This window comes from Tinamus guttatus, unplaced genomic scaffold (genome assembly GCF_059628265.1).
Source record: "Tinamus guttatus ecotype Peru unplaced genomic scaffold, ASM5962826v1 Tinamus_guttatus_pri_ptg000096l, whole genome shotgun sequence".
NCBI classification, from domain to species: Eukaryota; Metazoa; Chordata; class Aves; order Tinamiformes; family Tinamidae; genus Tinamus; species Tinamus guttatus.
The window spans coordinates 380137-402267 of NW_028288630.1; the positions used below are offsets into that span (position 1 = coordinate 380137).

At 71.7% G+C, this 22131-nt stretch overlaps 5 protein-coding genes across 9 annotated transcripts; 2 read left to right on the forward strand and 3 right to left on the reverse strand.

Moving 5' to 3' along the window:
• Positions 1-491: 491 nt before the first annotated feature.
• Positions 492-5552, forward strand: CACNB3 (calcium voltage-gated channel auxiliary subunit beta 3). Of its 4 annotated transcripts, none has more exons than XM_088520675.1 (14): positions 492-548; positions 640-732; positions 3200-3322; positions 3390-3512; positions 3596-3711; positions 3779-3843; positions 3925-3944; positions 4083-4163; positions 4290-4348; positions 4429-4538; positions 4615-4766; positions 4837-4932; positions 5014-5163; positions 5250-5552. In XM_088520675.1, exons 1-14 carry the CDS (start codon positions 507-509, stop codon positions 5550-5552), a joined length of 1533 nt encoding a protein of 510 aa, XP_088376801.1. In that variant the 5' UTR covers positions 492-506. The 4 variants fall into 4 exon arrangements, with proteins under 4 accessions (XP_088376801.1, XP_088376798.1, XP_088376800.1 ...); XM_088520672.1 differs by having other exon boundaries at positions 499-548; positions 4089-4163; XM_088520674.1 differs by lacking the exons at positions 492-548; positions 640-732 and adding an exon at positions 1590-1676.
• Positions 5553-6944: 1392 nt separating this feature from the next.
• Positions 6945-11235, reverse strand: DDX23 (DEAD-box helicase 23). The gene is made up of 16 exons (XM_088520671.1): positions 11012-11235; positions 10830-10928; positions 10600-10696; positions 10429-10494; positions 10110-10248; positions 9898-10031; positions 9669-9781; positions 9453-9596; positions 9062-9287; positions 8791-8936; positions 8529-8706; positions 8174-8416; positions 7914-8065; positions 7659-7767; positions 7303-7477; positions 6945-7202 (listed from the first exon to the last, which is right to left on the reverse strand). Exons 1-16 carry the CDS (start codon positions 11233-11235, stop codon positions 6979-6981), a joined length of 2469 nt encoding a protein of 822 aa, XP_088376797.1. The 3' UTR covers positions 6945-6978.
• Positions 11236-13048: 1813 nt separating this feature from the next.
• Positions 13049-15395, reverse strand: RND1 (Rho family GTPase 1). Its single transcript, XM_010225218.2, has 5 exons — positions 15269-15395; positions 15101-15188; positions 13657-13766; positions 13408-13542; positions 13049-13309 (listed from the first exon to the last, which is right to left on the reverse strand). Exons 1-5 carry the CDS (start codon positions 15386-15388, stop codon positions 13064-13066), a joined length of 699 nt encoding a protein of 232 aa, XP_010223520.2. The 5' UTR covers positions 15389-15395; the 3' UTR covers positions 13049-13063.
• Positions 15396-16284: 889 nt separating this feature from the next.
• On the forward strand, positions 16285-18355 carry DRC2 (dynein regulatory complex subunit 2). Its single transcript, XM_088520640.1, has 8 exons — positions 16285-16425; positions 16508-16675; positions 16741-16910; positions 16984-17122; positions 17246-17443; positions 17514-17732; positions 17814-17966; positions 18065-18355. The coding sequence occupies exons 1-8, from the start codon at positions 16285-16287 to the stop codon at positions 18353-18355; spliced, it is 1479 nt and encodes a 492-aa protein (XP_088376766.1).
• Positions 18356-18626: 271 nt separating this feature from the next.
• On the reverse strand, positions 18627-20412 carry FKBP11 (FKBP prolyl isomerase 11). 2 transcript variants are annotated; one of them, XM_088520641.1, is made up of 6 exons: positions 20271-20412; positions 19937-20002; positions 19300-19387; positions 19184-19217; positions 18950-19020; positions 18627-18854 (listed from the first exon to the last, which is right to left on the reverse strand). In XM_088520641.1, exons 1-6 carry the CDS (start codon positions 20388-20390, stop codon positions 18637-18639), a joined length of 597 nt encoding a protein of 198 aa, XP_088376767.1. In that variant the 5' UTR covers positions 20391-20412; the 3' UTR covers positions 18627-18636. The 2 variants fall into 2 exon arrangements, with proteins under 2 accessions (XP_088376767.1, XP_088376768.1); XM_088520642.1 differs by lacking the exons at positions 19937-20002; positions 20271-20412 and having other exon boundaries at positions 19184-19237; positions 19300-19388.
• Between the last annotated feature and the right edge of the window lie 1719 nt (positions 20413-22131).

The window sequence follows — 22131 nt, forward strand, 5'->3', positions numbered from 1 at the left end:
GAGCGTGCACAGCCCCGTGCAGGCAGGAGTGGTGGGTGCCCCTGCGTGTGCGAGCCCACGTGCGTGTGTGTGTGCAAGCCAGGCCCGGGGACAGCAGGACCGCGGCGGAGGGGACACCGGGACATCGTCCTGCCCGAGCACTCCCCCCCGCCCCACGCTTTGCTGGGGGAGGGGCTCTGCTCTCCCCCCACACTACGGCCCCGGTTCCCCCCAGCCCGGACACGCGTGGGTGCCGCGGCAGACGGTGCCGCTAGGAGGGGGGGCGATGACGGAGCCAGGGGGGAACCCCGGAACCCTCCGGGGGTGCCCAGCCGCGGGGGCGCAGGCCGGGCCGGCAGCCACGGGGATGGGCGCGGGGGCGGGCAGGGCGGGGGCGGGGACGGCCGGGAAGCCCCGGCGGCCCCGTGTGCGGCGGAGCGCGGCGGCGGCGGCGGCAGCGGCGCGGCCCTTCCCGGCGCTCCGGGGCGCGGCGGCCCCCACCGGCATCCCGGGCGCTGCCGCCGGGTATGTCCGGTGCGGCGGAGCCCGCGGCCGCCGGCTCCTTCCAGGTGAGCGGCTCCCGCTTCCCTCCCCTTCCTCTCCCGGGCCGGCCCGATGCCCGGTGCGGCGGGGCCGGGGCTCAGCGCCGCCGCCCCGCAGAGCCCCCGCCGCCTCCCGAAGCGCAAGAGCCGCTTCAAGCGCTCGGACGGGAGCACCTCGTCTGACACCACGTCCAGCATCCTCCGCAGGCAGGTGAGCGCCGCGGCCCCCCCGCCCCCCCGCGCCACCGGCGGCGGCTGCGGCGGCGCTGCGGGCACCGCGGAGCGGCCCCGCGGGGCCCAGGCGTCCCGGCACTGCTCTCCTCCCTGCCCGCCCCCCGCCGCCTCCTTCCCGGTCCGCCCTCCCCGCGCCCCCCCCCACCCTTCCTCGGGGACCGGGCGCTCGCACCGGGCCCCGGCGGCCCCGCAACGGCCGCTCCCCGCGGCTAAAAATAGCGAGTGCTGCGTCAGGCCGGGCCGGGCCGCCGGGCACCGGCGCTGCGGCGGCGGCGGCGGCGGCGGCGGGGGGGGCGCGTCTTGGCGTGGGTCCTTGGCGGGGCGGGGGCAGCAGCCCGGGTCGGGGGCCGCGGCGGGGCCCGGCGACCGGCGGGGAAACTGAGGCAGCGGAGCTGGAGGGGCCGGGGGGACTGGACCGCCCTCCTGCCGCCCCCGCCCGGCGGCTCCGTCTCACACCGGGCCGAGCGGAGCCCCCCGGGCCCGCAGCGAGGGGGGGAGCGGCGGGTACCGGGTCCTGCTCGTAGGCCCGGGGCCGCGTGGGGAGAGCGGAGCAGGGCCCGGGCGCGGCGCATCCCCCGGCGTCCCGCTCCCCGCCGCTCCATTGCCCCGGCCTCCCCCCCCGGCCTCTTCGAGCCCCCCCCGCCCGGCGCTGCGTCCCCTTCAGCACCTCGGAGAGGGCCCGTCCCGGCCCCGCCGCCCCCCCCGCCCGGGCCCCCCCGCGGCCCCCCCGGGCCCGGCCGGCGCGCGGTAACGGGGCGGGCCGGGCCGCTCCCCCGGGGCCGCCGCTGCCCCCCTCCTCGGGGGCGGGGGGGGCGCGGCGGGGGGGCGGGAGCGGCTCCGGCCCCGCCGCAGGGCTCGCCCTGCAGACGGGGCTGCTGCCGCCTCGGGGCAGGAGCGGGGCCGCCGCACCGGAGCATGGAGGTACGGCGGATCCCCCCGGCCCGGGACCCCCGGCGGAGGCCGCCCGCCCCCTTCCCCGCGGGAGCTCCGTCCAGGGACCCCCCTCTGCTCCTTGGGGCCGCTCGGGAGCGCCCGGGGCGAAGCATCCCCGGCGAGGGGGGGGAACCGGAGAGGGGCCGCGGCGGGAAGGGGGTCCCGATACCCCCTGGCAGCGGCGGGGGCGGCGGCTCCGCAAGGCCCGGGGGGGCGGCGGGGGCGGGGAGGGGCGGAGAGGGGCGGTGGCGAGGCGGGCAGGGCCAGGCGGAGCCGCAGCCGGAACCGGAGCCGGTGCCGGTGGCGGGGCCGGGGGCGCGGGCGGTCGGCTCCGCTCGCCCCGTCTATGTCGTTTTCTGACTCCAGCGCTACCTTCCTGCTCAACGAGGTACCGGCACCGGAACCGGCGCCGGTCTGCGCGGGGAGGGGGCGCTCGGTGGGGGCGGCTGCGCGGCGGGGTAGGGGGGGGCAGGTTGTGCAACGGGGGGCGGCGACTGCGCCCCGGGGGCTGCGCGCGCCGGGGGGGCCCGGCCCGGTGCCCCCTCCCGGGCTTTTGTTCGCGGCGGCGTCGGTCTCGCACCCCCCCTCCACCCCCGCCACATTCCCGGTAGGTGCCGCGGGGCCCCGGGAGCGCCCCCCGCCCCCGTGCCGGTGCCTCCCCCCCCCCGGAACGGAACCGCGGGGGCTCCGGGCTGCGCGGAGGAGGGGGCGGCCCGGGGCCGTGTTGGAGGCCCGGGCTGGGGGGTGGCCGCGAGGTTGGAGGGGGGGGCGTCTTGGGGATGTCGCGTTGAGGGGGGAGGTAGCCCGGCCACGTGGGGGGGACAAGCGGGGGGGGCAGCGGCTGCGATGGGTGAAGGGAGCCCAGGATGGGTGAGGGGAGCCCAGCCCCCCCCGGAGATGGCAGCAAAGCGGAGGGATGCGCGGGGAGGGGGAGGGGAGGAGGGGGCTCCTCTCCCGTCACCGGAGCCTCGTGCCGGGGCGGGGGGAGGTCCCTGCCCGTGTCCTGGGGCCCGGGGGACGCGCCCGGTGCAGCGGGGCCGGTGCCCGCCGTGCCCGCGGCAGCCGCTCGGAGCTCCCGGGCTGCCGGGGCCCGGAGCGCCGCGGGGGGCGCGGGGGGGCGCGCAGCCACATCCAGGCACCTATAAATATTTCACTGCAGCTTCCGCGCTCGTTCCGGGCGCAGCGGGCACCGGCTCCGGCCCCACCGCGGGGAGCGCGGGGGGCTGCAGCAAGGCCCCGGCCCCCCCCGGCTCAGCGGGGCACTCTGGGAAGGGGGGGGGCTGTAATCCCCCTCCCTAAAGCCTGGGGGGGGGGGGGGCTGCACTGGGGGGGGGTCCCTTGCAGCGGGGTTCCGGTGCCCCCCGTTAGGGCACTGCCCCAGTACGGGGGTCCCTGCCAGCAGCAATGTCCACAGGAGCCTGGGACCATCTGGGGGGACCATGCGGGTGTCACTGCAGCACAAGGGGGGTCCTGTAGGTCCCCCCCGGCACTGAGCCCCCCCCACCTCACAGGGCTCCGCGGATTCCTACACCAGCCGCCCGTCCCTGGACTCCGACGTGTCCCTGGAGGAGGACCGCGAGGGCGCCCGGCGCCAGGCGGAGAGCCAGGCCCAGCAGCAGCTCGAGAGGGCCAAGGTACCGTGGGATGGATAGCGGGGTGGGGGGGTCCAGGCCAGACCGCTGACCCCGGCCCCCCCCGCAGCACAAGCCGGTTGCCTTCGCCGTGCGCACCAATGTCAGCTACTGCGGGGCGCTGGACGAGGAGTGCCCGGTGCAGGGAGCCGCCATCAACTTTGAAGCCAAAGATTTCCTGCACATCAAGGAGGTGCGAGCGGCCGGGTACGGAATGGCGGGGGGGGGGGGGGGGCACGGGGCCCCTGCCTCACCCCCTGCCCGCCCCTTCCCCAGAAATACAGCAATGACTGGTGGATCGGGCGCCTAGTGAAGGAGGGGGGGGACATCGCCTTCATCCCCAGCCCGCAGCGCCTGGAGGCCATGAGGCTCAAGCAGGAGCAGAAAGCCAGGTGGGCAGCGGGGGGGCGGGCGCCGCGGCCCCCCCCGTGCCACTCACCCGCCCTGTGCCCCCCCCAGGAGAGCTGGCAACGCCTCGGGCCTCGGGGACAGCGGGAGCCGGCGATCGCCCCCCCCTTCCCTAGGTGAGGGCCGCCCGGGCGGGGGGCGCAGCTCTGTGTCCCCCCCGGCGCTCCTGACCTGGTCTCTTGTCCCTGTCCCCCCAGCCAAGCAGAAGCAGAAGCAGGTGAGACCTGGGGGGGGGCACAGACCCTGGCCCCAAAATGTGTGAGGGGGCCGGGGGGGCTGCTTTCCTCGAGCCCCCCCCTCCTTGTCCCGTGGCAGGGGGTGACACAGCCGGTTGCTGCTGTCCCCCCCGCCGCAGACACAGCACATCCCGCCCTACGACGTGGTCCCCTCCATGCGGCCCGTGGTGCTGGTGGGACCCTCGCTGAAGGGATACGAGGTACCGGGGGGGTCCTCTGCCCCCCGCCCCGAATGGTGGCGAGCAGATGGCAGGGCCACGGGCCGCCTGGCACCGGCGCTGGCGGCTCCATCTGCCCGGGCCGACGCTATCCCCGCGCGGTGGCAGGTCACCGACATGATGCAGAAGGCCCTTTTTGACTTCCTCAAGCACCGCTTCGATGGCAGGTGAGCGACCTCCTCCCCCTGGACCTCCCCTCGTCCCCAGTACCCCCCTGTATCCCTGTCACCCCCCTTGGTGTCCCCAGGATCTCCATCACCCACATCACGGCCGACCTGTCGCTGGCCAAGCGCTCCATCCTCAACAACCTGGGCAAGCAGGCGATCCTGGAGCGCTCGGCCGCACGCTCCAGCATCGGTGAGCGCGGGGGGCCGGGACCCCTCCCCGGGCCGGGCGGGCTCACACAGCCCCCGTGTCCCCGCCGTGTCCCCAGCCGAGGTGCAGAGCGAGATCGAGCGCATCTTCGAGCTGGCCAAGTCCCTGCAGCTCGTGGTGCTGGACGCCGACACCATCAACCACCCGGCGCAGCTGGCCAAGACGTCGCTGGCGCCCATCATCGTCTACGTGAAGGTGTCCTCCCCCAAAGTGAGTGGGGACAGGGCCAGGGGGCTCCGGGGGGTCCCCCCGCCCGCCCCGAGCGCCGTCTCGCCCCCAGGTGCTGCAGCGGCTCATCAAGTCTCGCGGCAAGTCCCAGGTGAAGCACCTCAACGTGCAGATGATGGCGGCCGACAAGCTGGTGCAGTGTCCCCCGGTGAGCCCGCGGCCCCGCGTGGCGGCCCCGCCGCGTCCCCACCCTGTCCCCAAACCCCCTTTGCTCCCCCCCCAACCCCAGGAGCTCTTCGACGTGATCCTGGACGAGAACCAGCTGGAGGACGCGTGCGAGCACCTGGCCGAGTACCTGGAGGTCTATTGGCGGGCGACGCACCACCCGCCCCACGCGCCCCACGCCGTCCCCTCGCCCACCAGCATCCCCGGCCTCCAGGTAACGTCCCCTGCTGTCCCCTGGGGGCCGGGGGAAGGAGCTGGGGCGGGTGATGCTGCGGGTGTCCCCACAGCCGCTGTCCCCAGGGCCAGCTGGCGGAGCGGGGCGGCGAGCGCTCGCCGCTGGAGCACGACAGCCTCATGCCGTCGGACGAGGCGGGCGAGACGTCGCCGGGCGCGTGGGCGGCCGCGGGGCGCCGCGGCGGGGACGACGACGACGAGGACGGCTACGCGGAGCCCTTCCCGGCGCTCTACCAGCCGCCGCGGCAGCACCCGGGCGGGCTGCGCGGCGCCGAGCCGCAGGAGCGGCTGCTGGAGCGCGCGCCCGAGCGCGCCCGCGCCGACAGGAACTGGCCCCGCGCGCGGCCCTGGGCCAAGGACAGCTACTAGTGCCGGGGAGGGGCGGCCGCGCGGCCCGCGCCGCTGTCCCCGCTGCTCGGGGACGTCCCCTGCGCCGCTGTCCCCGCTGCTCGGGGCGCGGGGATGGCCCTGTCCCCGCTGTCCCCGCTGCTCGGGGACGTCCCCGTGGCCACGCTGGGGGTGCTCAGACAATCTCCCCGGCGGGACCCGCCGCTGCCCGGCGCTGGCAGCGCCTTCAGCCATAAGCACAGGAGGGGCTCGGCCGCCCGGACGCCTGGGCCCCCACGCCGGAGCCACCGGCCTCCCTTTCCCTGTCCGGTCCCTGTGGCTTCCGCGAGGCGCCTCCCCCCCGCAGGGACCGGGCCCTGGGGCAGGGGGGACATTTTCAGCAGCACCTCCCTGCCCTGCGCCCACCGCGGCCCCGAGGACAGAGGGGACGTCGCCCCTTCCCCCGGGGCGCCCGGCCACCCCCTCCCCTGCCCCTTGCATGGGACCCCCAGGAGGAGGGGCCGCCCCCGCTTCGCTCTGCATCGATTTGCTCCCTGCAGCCCCCAAAACCGCCTCCTCGGGGGGCCGCCGGGCCCGGCCCCCCCTCGCCCCCGCGTCCCCGCAGCCGCCGCACGTCACCGCACGTCACCGCACGTCACCGCACAGCCCTGTAAATAGGGAGCCCGCCGGGCAGCTCCGCGCGGTCCCGGGCAGCGGCCGGAGCCGCCCCGGGGCCCCGGCAGAGCCGGGCCGAGCCCGCGGCCGGGGCACAGATTTGTTACAATTTCTTTTGTAGAAAGCACCGATTTCCCTGTAATTTGTTTCAGAAACACGAGAGTGCTCGGAGTCCCGGCTGTGCGTGTCCCTGGGCTGGGGACGGGGGACAGAGGCGTGGGGGGCCCCGAGGCTCCTTCCTTGGGGGCTGTGGCTGGCGGCAGCACCGGGGCGGGCGCTGGGAAGGGCTCCCGGCGCTGCGGGAGGGCTGGGACGGCTCCCAGGGGCCAGGGACACGGGGGTCCCCCGGAGCGCGGGGGCTGGCGGGACGGCGCAGGGAGGCAGGGAGGGCAGCGCTGCTGCGCTGGTTGGTTTATTCCTGCAGCGGGAACTGGGGTTTCAGCTTTAAAAAAGGGAGGAAGGGACAAAAAAGAGCTCCCGGGAGAGCCCCGGTGACAGGAGCAGCCGGCGAAGCCCAGCACGAGCCCCCAAGGTGCCTCTGCCCTGGCCGCGGGCCGAGGAGGGGGGACCCGTCCCCAAACAACCTCCAGAGGCTTCAGCAGTTCGTGACGGACGTGGGGAGGGGGCCTGGGAGCGAACGGGGGACTCGCAGGGGAGCCCCGGGCCCAGTCTCTGCTCTCGGCAGTCGCGGCTGCGCAGAGGCCGGCGGGGCTGGGACAGGAGCAGCCCCTGGCCCCGGCGGTCCTGGCGTCCCCGCAGCGGGGGACGGGAGGCGGACGGCGGCCCCGGGGACTCACGCGAAGATGGTCTCCTCCCGCCGCTTCTTGGTGAGGATGGTGCCCGGTTTGTGCTGCGCGTCGGGGTGGTTGGCGAGCTCGGGCGGGCAGGACGACACCGGGCTCTCCAGGATGGCCTGCTTGAGGTCGTAGAAGACGCTGGAGTCCTCCTTGGTGAGGAAGGTGATGGCCACGCCGCTCTTGCCCGCGCGGCCCGTGCGCCCGATGCGGTGGATGTAATCTGCGGCGGGACAGGGGGTCAGGCCACGCGGCGGCCCCAGGCCGAGGGGCCACCGGCGCCACGTCCCACCCCGAGCCCCGAGGGGCTGGCCCGGACCCACCTTCGATGTTCTTGGCCATGTCGTAGTTGACGACCATGGAGACGTCGTGGATGTCGATACCGCGACCGGCCACGTCCGTGGCCACCAGGATGTCCTTGGCCCCGGCCTTCAGGTTGGACAGGGCGAACTCTCGCTGCTCCTGGCCCTTGCCGCCGTGCAGGGTGCACGCGTTGTACTGCGGGACCAGGGACAGGCGTCAGCGGGTGACACACGGTGCCCACAGAGCCCCAAGTCGAGTCACGGGGTCTCCGTGCGCAGCCAGGAGCCGGGGAGCGAGTCCCGTGGTGCAGGACGGGACCTGCGGAGCCTGGGATGACCCCGCCAGAGCTGCGGATGCTGCTCCGGCCCGGACTCACCCCCATCTTCTCCAGTGACTTGGCCAGCACGTCGCAGCCCTTCTTCTGGTTGACGAAGATGATGATGGGCGGGTCGAAGCCCTGTTCCAGGATGGCCAACAGCTTCTTCCTGTTGGGCAAGAGGAGAGTTGGGCCAGGAGACGCCACGGTGCTCTGCACCCTTCCTTCCCAGAGCTCCTTTGCTCTCTGCATCCCGTACCAGCCCCCCAGATCCTCCCTCCGTGCCCCAGCCCGGCGCAGGAGCCCTCTCCACACCTCTTCTCCGACTCCGACATGAGGAAGACCTTCTGCTCCACGCGCTCGTGAGGCTTCCCGGCGGAGCCGATGTAGACCACGGCCGGGCGGCGCAGGTAGCTGCGGGCCAGGCGCTCCACCGCGGGCGGCATCGTGGCCGTGAACATCACGGTCTGCGAGAGACACAGGGGACGTCAGCGACACCCCCCTGGGGACAGCAACGCCCCCTCGTCCCCTCCGTGGCCGCCGCGCTGCTCCCCGGTGCCTCGCACTGCACCCACCTGCCTGTACTTGTGTTTCCCCGACTCGAAGTTGGCCAACATCTTCTCCGGGTCCTCGGCCTCGTCGGTGTCGGGTTTTTGGTTGGTGACAGGCATGTGCTCCAGGATCTTCTGCACGTCGGGCTCGAAGCCCATGTCGATCATGCGGTCGGCCTCGTCCAGCACCACGTAGGTGCAGCGGCTCAGCACCAGGTAGCGGTTCTCCAGCACGTCGATGAGCCGCCCCGGCGTGGCGATGACGATCTGCCAGGGGCAAAGGGGGACGGTGTCCGCAGCCCGGTGCCAACCTGGCCACCCCCCAGAGCCCGGCGCTGTCCCCAGCCCCTCCGTGACGCCCCCAGGGCCGGGCACCCACCTCGCAGCCCATGCGCAGGCGGAAGCCTTGGTCCTCGCGGGAGATGCCTCCGATCACGGCCACCGTGCGGATGCCCAGCGGCTTCCCAAACTTGATGGTCTCCTCCTCGATCTGCTGGGCCAGCTCACGGGTGGGCGCCAGGATGATGGCATAGGGACCCTGGTCCGACTCCTCGATCCTGCGGCGGGTGAGGCCGTGTCACCCGCTGCGCCCTCCCCCTTCCCGCGGCCCCGTCCTGCGGTGCAGGGGACGGGCCACTCACCGGTCGATTTTGGGCAGCGTGGTGATCCACACGAGCAGCGGGATGAGGAACGCGGCCGTCTTGCCGCTGCCGGTCTCGGCGACGCCGATGATGTCGCGGTTCTGCAGGCCGATGGGGATGGCCTGGCGCTGGATGGGGGTCGGCTCCTGCACAGGGAGAGGCCGTTGGGGAGCAGAACGCGCCCTGCCCTCCTCACCCCCTGCCCAGGCCACGGAGAATGAGGATTCCTGTCCCAGCTCAGGCTCCCTGGTGGCAGCTCCGGCGTCCCCACCTTGTAGCCGCACTTGTCGATGACCTCCAGGATGTGGGGGGGCAGGGAGGAGTCCTTCCAGGAGCGGATGGGGTTGGGAATCTTGCCCCCCTTGGTGGTGATGCTGTAGTCCTCGCGGAAGATGCGCCAGTCCCTGTCCGTCATCTCGTCCAGCTTCTTCTGGGACCAGTGCCGGTCATCCCAGCGCTGCTTGGCCTCCTTCTTCCGCAGCTTCCGCAGCCGGGCCCTGCACGGGAGACAGGACTCACCCGCCGGCCCCAGCACCTCTGGGGACGCTGGGTTTTCCCCTCCGCTTGCACAGGGACATGCTGTAACCCAGAGTCCCTCGTTCTGTCCCCACACGGGCACACAGAGCCAGACAGGACCCCCCCTGTGCCCCCAGCACGCTCACTCTTCCTGCTCCTTCTCCTCCAGCGTCCGCCTCTTCTCCATCAGGTCTCCGTAGAACCGGGACTGCTCCCGTTTCTGCTGCTTCAGGTCGATGCCGGCGATGAAGCCCCGGCCCAGCAGCTGCACCTGGTGCCGCTCCTTGTACCTGCGGCAGGAGGGAGCGTCAGGGCCAGGGCTGCCCCGTGTCCCCAGCACTGCCCCGCTCGCCGGCACTCACAGCGGGTTGTAGTCGATGGACGTGTCCTCGGACGCGTCCCACTCGAAGACAAACTTGCGGTCGTTGAGGTGCCGCGTGCGGCGCCGCTTCTTCACTCCTCCCAGGTACCGTTCCTGGGGGTGCCAGAGCGGCCACCTCGTCCCCCAGTCCAGGCTCCCTCCCCTGGCCCCAGCGAAAGGGCCCTGGCGTCCGGGTCGCTCCCGGCCCGGGGGTCCGTGGCCGGCTGTACCTTGATAGCGTGGAGCTCTTTGCTCTTGTCTTTCTCCTCGCGGATCTTCTGCCTGCCCTCCTCGTCCTCCGTGCCGTTGGTTTCCCGCTCCATGCGCTCCCGGCGCTCCCTGCGCTCACGCTCCTGAGGGTCTTCTGGGGAAGCCGGGAAGGGGCATCAGAACCGAGGCCTCTGTGGCGCTGCGGGGGGCTGTGGTGGGGACACCGCCATACCCAGCATCTTCCTGCCCATCTCCTGGAACTGCTTCCGCTTCTTCCTCTCCTCTTCGAGCAGCCGCTGCCGCTCCTCGACCTCCTGCTGCCGCCGCCGCAGGGCCTCGGCCTCGCGCTCCGCTTTGGACAGGAATTTGGGCTGGGGCAGGGGGGGCAGCTTCACTGCAGGGCCGGCTGCGACGCCAGGGCGGCCCCCTGCCCAGGCAGGGACGTCCCCATCCACGGGGACAGGAGCGTCCCTATCCGCCAGGATAGGAAACGTCCCCCCTGCTACAGCCACCACGGGAAAAGGGAGACCCCAAAGGGCTCCGGCTCCTACCTTGGCTTCAGCCTCTTCTTCTGCCTTCTTCTTGGCCAGCAGCTCCTCCAGGGACAGCGGCTGGGCCTGCAAATGAAGGGTCGGGCCGTCAGCAGCCCCGAAGGCTCCGTTCCTGCCAGCGGGACAGTGGCCGCCCCCAGAAGCAGTGTCCAACCCCTTCCTTGCCTGCACCTTCTCCTTCTTCAGCGCGTTCTCATCCTCGTCCTCCACCTTCCGCGAGTCCCGGTCCCTGCGGGACTTGGAATCCTTCCCCCTGCTCGGGGACAGGCTGCCGAGCAGAGCAAAGGGCAATGAGGCGGCGAGCGCAGCGTCACCCTGTCCCCTCTCCGGCCAGACGGCAGGACAGCGGCCACCGCTTCGAGCGGGCAGGGCCTGGGCACGCGGCGAGGAGCGGCACTCACCTGGATCGCTTCCTGTCCTTGTCCCGCCGGTGCCCATCTTTGTCCCGGTCGCGGTCCTTCTTGCCCCTGTCGCGGTCGCGCTCCTTGTGCCGGCGATCCCTGCGGAGCGGGGCAGGCGCACGCGGCTCAGCCCCCTTCCCGGGGCGCCCGGGCGCCTTTCCCGACGAGCCGCCCGCACTCACCTGTCCGCAGATTTGGAGCGGGAGCGGCTGCGCGAGCGGCTGCCCCGCCGGCGCTCCCGGGAGCGGTGCCGCTTGCGGTCCTTGCCGGGGGAGCTCTTACGGTCGCGGTCACGGTCACGGTCACGGTCACGGTCGCGGTCCCGGTCGGGTGAGCGCGAACGTTTCCTCTCCTCCTTGGCGGGAGACGCGTCCCGGTCCTTCTTGTCTGCCAGTTCCCCAGCCATCTGGGAAGGAAGAGAGTCAGTGGGAGCTGGGAATGGGGGCCGGTACCGGGGACCTGGTACCGGGGGGCCAGGAGTGGGGGCTGGTACCGGGGCACTGGGAATGGGAGCTGATATCAGGGAGCTGGTACCGGGGGGCTGGGAATGGGGTCCAGGAGCGGGCGGCTGGGAATGAGAGCCGGTGTGAGGAAGCTGCTACCGGGGGGTCGGGAGTAGGGGCTGGGAATAGGGGGCCGGTACCGGGACCTGGTACCGGGGGGGAGGAATGGGAGCCGGTATCAGGGAGCTGATACTGGGGGGCCAGGAATGGGGGCTGGCACCGGGGACTGGCAGCGGGCTCCGATCCTCGGACACTACACGGGGGGACAGGCAAGGCCGGGGACCAGCGCCGACCACGCAGCGTCCGGTGCTCCGCGGCCCCGGCGCGACGAGCGCGGCACCGGGACCTCCGAGCGCGGGGAGCCCGGGGAGCCCCCGCCGCCGCGGGGCAGAGGGGCCCGGGCGCTTCCCGTCCGCTCGCCCCGGCCCGGGGAGCCGCCCGCGGCCTCCGCGCCGCCCTCACCGCCGCCGCCGCCGCCACAGGCCTCAGCGCCGCCGCGCCGCCATGTTCCGGGCGCCGCGGGGCACGGCGGGAACGGCGTCGCTCCCCGCCGCGACTACAACTCCCGGCAGCCCCTGCGGCGCCGCGCCCCGCCGCGACTACAACTCCCGGCAGCCCCTGCGGCGCCGCGCGCCCCGCAGCCCCCCCCCCCGCGCTCCCTCCGCACCGGCGCCGCCGCGGGGGCTGCGGCCGCGCGGGACGGGGCGGCCCGGGCGGTAACGCGTGGAACGGTCCGGGGGGAGCCCCGCGCGCAAGGGCCACAGGGCCTCTCTAACCACCCCTGCAACCGGCCCCCAGGCCCTGGAACAGCCCCTGCGACACCTACACTAACCCCTGCAATTAGGGAACCCTGTGGCCCCCATCATAACCCCTGCAGTAGCCTCCTCCCAAACTATGGCCCCTGTAAAAACCCTTGTAAGGGCCCCACAAGCATCAGGACCCCCCTTAACGCTCCCACAGCCCCAATACAGCCCCTGCAGCAGCCCCACCTGCACTGCTACCCCTATAACAGCCCCTGCACTAGCCCCCTATGCAGCCCACTCGCCTATAATTCTCCCTGCAGTAACTCTCCCCAAGCTACAACCATCTGCAAGAGGCCCCCAGCACCACAGCACCCACCACCCAGACCAGAGAGGGCATCATCACCACCACATCCCCTGTATACACACTGCTGCCCCATACAATAACACCCCACCAGCCCCTTGGCCAAACACAACAAAGCACTCATTGCACAGTAAATAGTTATTATATTTCCAATAATAAATAAGCTTTTTTTTTTTTTAATAACACTGAACATTGAACAGAGTCACCCCAAGAGACAGTCTATAAAACAAGGCGCCCCCTCCGCCCCAAGCCCATCAGAGCCCCCCAGGGGCAGAGGGGGCACCAGGGCCAAGCAGCAGATGAGGAATGGGGCAGAGCCAGACACAACTGGGCAGTCAAAGGAAAAGGATGAGTCCGTGGATGAGTCCTGCCGGCTCTGGAGGCTCAGGAGCAGCCGCTGAGCAAGGTCCCCTCCACGCGGGGTCCCCAGGTCCCCCATCCCATGGCATCTCGGCAGGGGCTGCCCCCCAGCCCCGGGCCCCAGGACACACGTGCTGGTTGGCTGGGGGTAGCAGTGTGATGGGGCAGGGGAGTTGCTGGCACCCTCCCCGCGGGGCGCCACAGTCCCCACCACCCAGGGGGGCCGGGGCCACCTTGTCCCCATGTTTCCCTCCTCCCTCCACCTCTTCACATGACAGAGCAGCTTTTGGCCTTCTCCTTCTTGAAGGCGGAGGAGATGAGCTCGGAGCGGCTGGGCAGGTGCAGGCGGCGCTTGGCGAGGCCGCGCGCGGGGCTCTTGGGGGCCGGGGGGCCGCTGCGGCCCAGGCAGAGGCCGGACGCGCTGCGGAAGATGCTGTGAACGCTCTTCTCCGACGTGAAGGCCGAGCACTCCAGGTAGCTCTCGGCTCCCAGCTGCTTGGCCGCCGCGCAGCCCTGTGACCCCAAATCGGCGTGAGACCGGGATGGGGTGGGTGTCCACCCAGTCCCGCAGCCCAGGGTGGGGGTCCCAGCCCGCACCCCCCTGCCAGCACCTGCTCATAGGAGATGGGCGCCTGCTTCTGGTGCGAGAGCTCCATGAGGGTGCTCAGGTCCGTGCGCAGGTCCGTCTTGCAGCCGACAAGCAGCACTCGCGTGTTGGGGCAGTAGTCCAGGATCTCTGTCTTCCACTGTGCGCATCAGCCCGTGCTCAGGCGGGTGCGTGGCAGTGGGGGGTTCCCAACACCCTTCGGCTCCCAGAGGAGACTTTTCCCGCTGGGAACAGGGACCAGGACATCCCTCACCTTCTTGGAGGCGCTGTCCAGGGTCTCGGGGCGGCTGATGTCGAAGCAAAGCAGCACCGCATCCGAGTCGCTGTAGCACAAGGGCCGCACATTGTCATAGTAGGGAGAGCCTGGTGGGACAAGGAGGGTCACCTTGCTGCCCCCTAGCAGCATGAGGGGGCTGTCCAGGGACAGTGGGCAGCCCCAGAGCACCCCCAAATACTAAGTGCCCCCTCAGCGTGCCCATTGCTGCCACTGCCATGGCAGGAGCTGCGGCCCAGGGAGTTTATGTAACTGCAAAGCCTCCCCCGCCAGGAAGGAGCCCAGCCAGCAAAGACTGGCGGGGGGGGGACTGGGTACAGGGCTGCCCCCATGGGGCATCGGGGCTGGATGGGGGGGACCCCCACAGGCCCCAGGCGACCCCTCAGAGCCGCCCCCGGCGCCTCCTCCGAGGGGTTTTGCAGCCCAGACGCTCCGTGCGCGGAATAGCAAAGAGGCTGCGCCAGCGCATCGCCATGGCGACGCGGGGACCGCACCACGGGGACCCCTGCGCTGGGGGGGACACTGCAGCACCCAGGCTGCCCCCGTGTCCCCCACCCCGGCCTTGAGGGCTGTCTGGGGAGGGGGCAATGCCAGGAGCACCCCCCCCCCCATCCCCTCCATTTGCAGGGGCCTTTCATTCAGTATGATGGGGGGGGGGGGGGGTATAAAGAGATATGTGGGGGCTTCCACTGGTGCTGGACTCCCCCAGAAGGGAGCTGGGCCTTTGCTTGCCCCCTCCTCTGCATCACCCACACCCCACAGAGCCAGACCCACAGGTCCCCCAGCACCCCAAGGAACAGAGAGGCCCCCAGACCTGGATATCAGCACCCCCACGCTGAGCAAGCCCCACTATGGACCCTCACTGAACCCCCCACCGGGCCCCCCCTCCGTGCAGGCCTCACTGCAGCCCCCGTGTGCTGCAGCCCCCCCATAGCCCAGGCCTCCCCTCCCCCCCACTACCGCAGTCCCCAGTCGCAGGGTTCTGCCATCCTCCTCCTCCCCCCCGCGACAACCCCCCCACACATCCTCCCCCCGCAGACCCCCGCCTCGTTCGGGGAGGGGGGCTGGGGGGGGGGGGCGCACTCCGGTACTGAGCACCCCCTTGGGGGCTGGAAGGGCATTTCCCTCCCATCCATCCCCTGGGAAAGGCCCCACTTCCCCGGTACCAAACCGGCATTTCCCCGCAGCACCCGTTGCATCCTCCCGCTGTAACGAGAGGCGCATTTCCCATCTGCTAAACGCATTCCCTCCCGGTACCGGAGTTTCACCCTGCCTCCTCTCCATGCATTGCCTGCCGGTACCGCAGACGCATTGCCCCCCTCGCGGTGCATCCCCCGCCAAAACCAGCATTGGGCCGCGTTCCCTCCCGGTGCATTCCTCCCCTCCCCGTTACCGGCGATGCAAGCCCCTCCCGCCCCGGTACCGGAGGTGTCCCAGAGGCTCAGCTCCACACGCTGCTCCTCGCTGGCCAGACACGCCGTGTAATTCTCAAATACGGTGGGCACGTACGTCTGCAACAGCACCGGGATCGTCAGAGCACGGTACAGGCGGGATCCCCGGTGGTACCGGCGCCAGGGCCGCTCCGCCTCACCTCGGGGTAGCAGTCCTTGGCCAGCACCTGCAGCATGGCCGTCTTGCCGCACTGCACGTCGCCCACGAGCACCAGCTTGCAGCGCGCCGGGGCGGGCGCCGCCGGCCTCCGCTCCCTCATGGCAGCGGCGGCGCGAGCGCACCCCAACCCCAGCGCCCACCCACCGCCCTGCGCGCCCGCGCCGCGCCGCCCTTATATAGCGCCGCCGCCGCCGCGCCCCGCCCACGGCGGCGCCGCACAGCCAATGGCGAAGGGGGCGCGGGGTTCTGCGGCCAATGGCGGCGCGGCGGGCGGCCCCGCCCCTTAGGGCTAACGGGGCGGGACGCACCTGGCGCAGGTAGCGGCGGGGGGGCCGGTTCGGGGCTGCGGGCGCCGGGCGGGGCCTGTTCGGGGCCGGCGGGGCCGGTTCGGGGCCAGTTCGGCAGCGGCGTCCGGAACCGGCCAGGTCCGGCGGCGCTTCTCTGCCTGCGGGACCCCGGAAGTGCGGCTCGTTCGCTTCCGCCTCTAGCCGGAAGCGGCGGTTGCTAGGGGACCGGCAGGACGCGAGCCGGGGAGCCGGGTGTCGTTGGCGGGGGAGGGGGAGTGATGGGGGGGGACCCTGGGACGGAGGGAGGGACTTTATGGAGGGGGGACATCCCATCGGGGGGGGGACACATCCCGGGGACAACTTTGGGGGAGGGGACACCCCACAGGGGGTCCCACGCTGGGCGGGGAGGGGGTTGGACACCTCCTGGGGAGGGACATCCCGTTGGGGAGGGGACGGGGGACACGGTGTTGGGGGGGGACCTGATGGGGGAGGGAATAAGCGGGGCGGGGGAGGGACACCCGGAGCGGGGACACCCCACGGAGGAGGAGACAAGGGGGGACACCCAACGGGGTGGTTTCGGGAAGGGGGGGTTCCCCAAGAGGGGCCTCTATGGGGTCAGAAGGGCTCCCCATAAGCAAAGCCGCGGCGAGGGGACACGGAGGGGTCCTCGGGGATGTCGGTGACCCCCCGTGGCGCCCCCAGCCCCACGATGCCGCGGAAGCGGCGGCTCCGGCCGCCGGCACCCGCCGCCCTCCCGGAGGAGGAGCGGCTGCTCCTGCTGCAGGCCCAGGCCCTGGCCGAGGAGGAGGCGGCCAAGAAGAAGAGCGAGGTGCTCACCCAGTTCCTGAAGGTGCCACGAGGGCTGGGACGTGCGGGAAGCGTCACCGCTGCACGCGGGGACGCCCCCTCCTCACCGCACCCCGACCCCGCAGGACAAGCTGGCCAAGGAGGAGCAGAGCAGCGCCCTGAACCTCAACAAGATCAACACGCAGTGGCGCGCGGTGCTGCGCGCGGCCAAGGCGCGGGAGCTGCGCGCGGACATCGAGATCCTGAGCCAGACCTTCGCGCGCGTCACCGACTGCAAGGACAGCATCATCAGGGTGAGCGGGGCCCTGACGCGGGCAGGGGCCGCAGGGAGCCCCTGCGTGACCCTGCTGTCCCTCAGTCCCTGGCCAGGGATCTGGCGGAGGCCGAGGCGCAGCACCGCCAGGCCCTGTGCAGCCACCTGCACAACGTGGACCGCCTGCTGCAGCTGCAGCGCTGCCGCCTGCGCTACCTGCGCGAGGACTACGACACCGAGCTGCTGGCCCTGCAGAAGGACTTCGAGACAGAGAGGTGTGGAGGGGACAGAGCCACCGTCGGGGCTGGTCCCTGCCCTGCCACTGCATTGTCCTATGTCCCCCGCCAGGAGAGCCATCATGGAGCAACACAGGCAGGAGTGCTGCTACCTGCAGGGTGTCATGGTGGCCGTGGAGCACAACTTCGTGGAGAACAACTACGAGGCCACGCTGAACTTCCAGAGTGCCTGGGACGACATTAAGAACAAGGCAGGACACAGGGACAGGCTCGCGGGGCAACAGGGACCTGCCTCGCTTGGCACAGAGTGGTCACAGCCCGGGGAGGAGGTGACAGGGGTGACAGGACCTCCCTCCGCCATCTCCCTCCCGCAGCAACTGGAGGAGAAGCAGCTCAGCCGCCTGCACCTGGGCAGCAAGGTGGATTCCCTGTGGAAGCAGTTCCAGCAGCTCCTGCACAACTACACGGAGGCCACGGAGGACCGGAAAATCGCCTTCGAGGTGCTCAAGCAGAAGGACGAGAAGAGCTCCAAGGAGATAGAGATGCAGACGAGGAAGCTGCAGAGGCTGCAGGTTGCGCGTGCGGGAGGTGGCGGGCGCACGAGCCGAGGGGTCCCCGCGCTGCCATCCCGCCCGTCCCCAGGACTCCATCGCGGCCGTGCGGGGCCGGCTGGCCGCTCGTCTCCAGGAGAGCGAGGAGCAGAACCGGCGCGTGCGGCAGGACAAGGACGTCATCCTGCGGCGGCTGCAGGCGCTCAAGAAGGAGATGGCGCAGGCGCGGGCCGAGGCGCGCGGCGGCCTGGCCGAGCTCACGGCGCAGAGCGGCGCTGCCCTCGCGGCGCTGACGCACGCGGTGGCCAAGGTGGGAGCCCGGGGCAGGCGCGGGAGCCCCGCGACGCCGCCGGCCCCGTGCGGATCCCTGTGTCGGGCGTCCCGCTCGCAGGCTGAGCGCATCCTGCGGCTGGCCGAGATGTGCCGCAAGCTGGAGGCCGAGGAGGAGAAGGTGCTGCCCTTCTACCCGTGCTCGCTGGGCAAGCAGGAGCAGCAGGACGCGGAGCAGCTTCTTCACGAGCCGCCTGCGGAGCCTCTGGCCCAGGTAGGGAGGCAGCAGGGCACAGAGGAACCTTGGGGACTGCGGGGTGTGCGCAGGGACAGCCTGGGGACCCTCTCCCTTCCCTTTCTCCCTCCTCACAGGCCCTGCGGGACTACGTGGCCATGGAGCGCTTCTGGCAGCGCTTCAACAAGGCGAAGCTGGAGGAGCTGGCGCTGACACGGGAGAAGGCGGCTCTGGGCCTCCGCAACGGGCGCCTGCGGGAGCTGCTCGGCCAGTACCTGCGGGGCATCTCGGTGAGCCAGGACGTGCTCCGCGAGCCCAACCCGCTGCTGACCACGCGGCCCGGCCGCCCCGGCGCCCGGCCCCGCGCCGCGGAGGGACCCGCGCACAACGTCATGGAGGCCGCGCACGTGGCCTCGCGGCTGCTCTGAGCCTCCCAGCCGAGGAGGACGTGAACGGCCCCACGGGTGGCACCGAGTCTGTGATGGCAGGAGCTGCCATTAAAGAGCGTGACTTATTTCCACTCAGCCTTATTTCTGCTTTCCCACAGCTCTCGCGCGTCCAGGTCTGGCTCCAAACTCCCTGCCAGGAGCAGCTGGGAGCCAACACCCCGGCCCAGACCAGCCCCAGTCCCTTCCCAGCAGGATGTCGCACTCCGTCCCCATCATAGCAAGCGGCCAACAGAGCAGACAGCACGTGCTAAGGCTCCGTTTTATTTCTTTTTGGCCTTGTTCCTCTTCTCCTCCTTGAGCTTCTTCTTGGAGAGCTTGGGGCTGCTGGCTTTGCGGTAGAGGTGGAGGCCGATGAGGCCCAGGAGCGCCGGGAGCAGCGCCAGGCACACGAGGGGCAACACGTCGTTCACCACCTTCTGCCAGTAGCTGGCCCGGCTCAGGGCCACAAGCTCCACCTCGAACCTGAGCACGGCATCGCCTGGCGCGGGGACACGCGTGGCTTGAGCGGGACCCCCCGGCCACCGTGGGGACAGTGTGGACTGTGGGGGACCCACGCAGACCCCCAGCGCTTACCTGGGATGGTTGGGGGGGAACCTCGTTTGCCATATGCCAAATGCGGGGGGATGATGGCTCTGCGCTTCTCCCTGCCATGGCAAGGAGCTGTCAGGGTGGCCGGGACACAAGGGACAGGAGGAGCTCGGGAATGTCGGGGTCACCAGGACCTCATGTTGGACCGAGCAGCTTCCGGCCTTGTCCTGGTCCCCAGCACAGACAGTGGCACCCGGTGTCCTCCCCGGCCGCACTTACCCCACGCACATGTCCAGCAGACTCTGCTCCAGCCCTGCCGGGAGGGAGGGAACACTGAGCAGGACACAGGGACAGCCACCAGCCCCCCTTGTCCCTGTCCCCAGCTGGGCACCAACCAGGGATCACTTGGCGCTTGCCCAGCTCCACCTGGAGCGGGTCCCGTGTGAGCGACGTGTCAATGATCCGGCCATCCTCCAGGCTGCCCTGCGGGACGCACAGATATGGTCACCGCTGTCCCACCACTGTCCCTGTGCCAGTAGCCATCCTGATGCCACCCCAGAGACACCCCCAGGCCAGTCCAAGTGCTGCCCAGGGCCACATGGGCTCCCTCCCCCTGCTGGTGCCAGCCCCAGTGTCACCTTGGGGCTGTCTCCATATGGGTCCCAGAGCCACCAAAGGGACCCCATGCAGGTCCCGGTGCCAGCGCTAGTGCCACCCCCGTGCAGAGCTCACTGAGCTCCCAGTGTCACTTGGGCACCATCCCCATATGTGTCCCGGTGCCACCCCAGGGCCACCCCGGCCCCGAACCCACGTGGCGCCGCTGCTGCCGCGGGACCTTCCTCACGTGGGCCCTGACGCCGGTGCCGCCGCCAGCCCCGGTGCCACCCTGTGCCCACCCGTCCCGGTCCCTGGGGTCGCGCGCGGGCTCCGGCGCCACGCGGGGCCCGGGACACGCGGTGGCCGGTGCCGCCGCGCCCCGCCCGCCGCCCGCCCCCGCCGCCAGTGCTGACGTGTTCGTGCCGCCGCCCGCACCGTGTAGTGGATCTGCACCGTGTCCCCCAGCGCCGACAGCTCCGTGCAGCCCTCGGGGGGCGCCACCTGCAACGGGAGGCGACGCGGAGGGGACGGGGAGGGGGGATAAGTTGGGGTAGGGGGGTCACTGGGTCCGGTACCGGCGCCCCTCTCTCCCCAAACCGCCGCGCTGCCTCCAGGTGTCCCCACCGCCTCCCCTCCTCTCCCGGAGCGGCCGCCGGGATTCCCGGTGCCCTCTGTCCAGACGGTGCCCCCGCCGGTGCGCGGGAACGGCGCCCCTCGGTGCCCCCCGCCCCCCGGTTCCCTCTCCCGCTTCCCGCGGCCGGGGCCTCACGAGCGTCTCCAGGCGCAGCCCCCGCGCGCCGCTCTCGGTGTCGCCGTCGCCGTCGGCGGCGCGGGCGGGCGGCGGCAGCAGCAGCAGCGCGAGCAGCAGCAGCGCGGCGGGGGGCGGCATGGCCGGGCTGGCGGCGGCGGCGGCGGCGGGACCGGCACCGCCCCGGGACCGCCCCGGCCCGCGCGGCGCCGCCTCCCGCCCGCCCTGGCCCGGCCCCGCGGGGTCCTGCGGCCGGCACCGGCACCGCCGGGTGTCCCGGGAGGGAAACGCGGCTCTGGGGTGTCCCCCGAGCAGGGCACGTGGCTTTGGGGGTGTCCCGGGGCTGGGACATCCCGTCGGGGCGTTCCGGAGCTGGGGAGGAGCCTTCAGGACATCGCAGAGCTGCCGGGGGCGTCCGCGGGGTGTCCCCCAGCCGGGACGCGATGGGGGGAGCCCAAAGGGGCAGAAGGGGGACAAAGGGGTGGTCACCACGAGGTCCGTTGGAGGGGCGAGGGCTCAGCAGGCGACAGCAGCCCCCGGGGAAAGCAGCATCCACTGGGCACCCAGCACCCTGTACAAGCACCCAACGTGTCCCCAGCACCCAGGTGCCAGCGCCAATTTGGACCCCTGCATCCCTGCCCCATCACCCAACTCGCACCCGTGCACCCCCAGGTGGCCGCAGCTCAGGATTCAGGGAGACACTTGGGGACAGAGCCTGCACCCTGGGCACAGAACTGTCGTGCAGGGAGCCCCGGAGCACACGGAGCCACCCCAAAACACGCGGACGGCCCCAAAACGCAGAAAACCCACCCCAAAATGGCAGCAGCAGCGCATGCAGCCCAGTAGCGGTGGCGGCTCCTGGACGACGGCATCGGCACGCGGGCGGCCGCGCGCGGCCCATTGTGCGCCCGCCGCCGGCACCCACATACCAGCCCCGGTTGCCGAGCGGGGCCGGCGGCGCGGGGCCGCGGGCGCTAATGGGATTAGGGCGGGTGGGTCAGTGCAGGGCCGGGACCCCCGGGAGGGCGCACAAAGCCACAGCCACGGGAACGGGGGACAGCGGCGCCCCGTGGCACCAGGGAGCAGGAGGAAAGTGGCTGTTTTGCCCCAAATTTCTTTCCATCCACCCCCGCCAACAATACAGAGGGACCAGGCATCCGTGCGAGCATGTGGCCACAGCCCAGGAGTGATGCCAGGAGGGGACATCGGGGACCGAGGATGGTGCCCCCGGCCCTGCCCGCCGCTGGCACCGGCCCCACGGGATTAGCGCTAATGGGATTTCCCATTTCATCCAATATCGCCCCGAAGAGGGGCCGGCCAGGGCGGGGACGCCCACCCTCACCCCCCGTCCCACTAAGCTGGTTCTAATTAAAACCCACCCAGGGTTGTCCATCACTGCACCCCCCACCAGGGACCCCGGTGCCCGTCCCCGCCGGGTGAGGGGGCTGCAGGAGAGGAGCCGCAGGCCGGCGCTACATAAAACATGTTTAATATCCAAGGGGGGGCCGGGGCCGGGTGGCAGCCGCCACCTCCGGCACGGGGCGGGGGGGCGAGGACACACGTCCCCGAGCCGGGGCCGAGCCGCAGCGACACGTCACACCAAGCACAGACCGGGGCATAAATACAGTGCCGGGGGGGAGAGGGGGTGTCCGTCCATCCGTCCGTCCGGGGCAGGGGACATTACAATCACTATGCTGGCATGGGGGGGTGGGGACGACAGGGAGGGGGCACGCACCGCTGGGGAGGAGACCTGCCTCGAAGTGACATAGGGAGGGGAGCGGGGGGGATCCCCAGGAACTGGGGAGGGGGAATGTGGTCCCAAATGGCCCTGCGGTCTGTCCCCCCACCCCCTGCCCTGTTGTCCCCCCCCCCATTTGGTCCA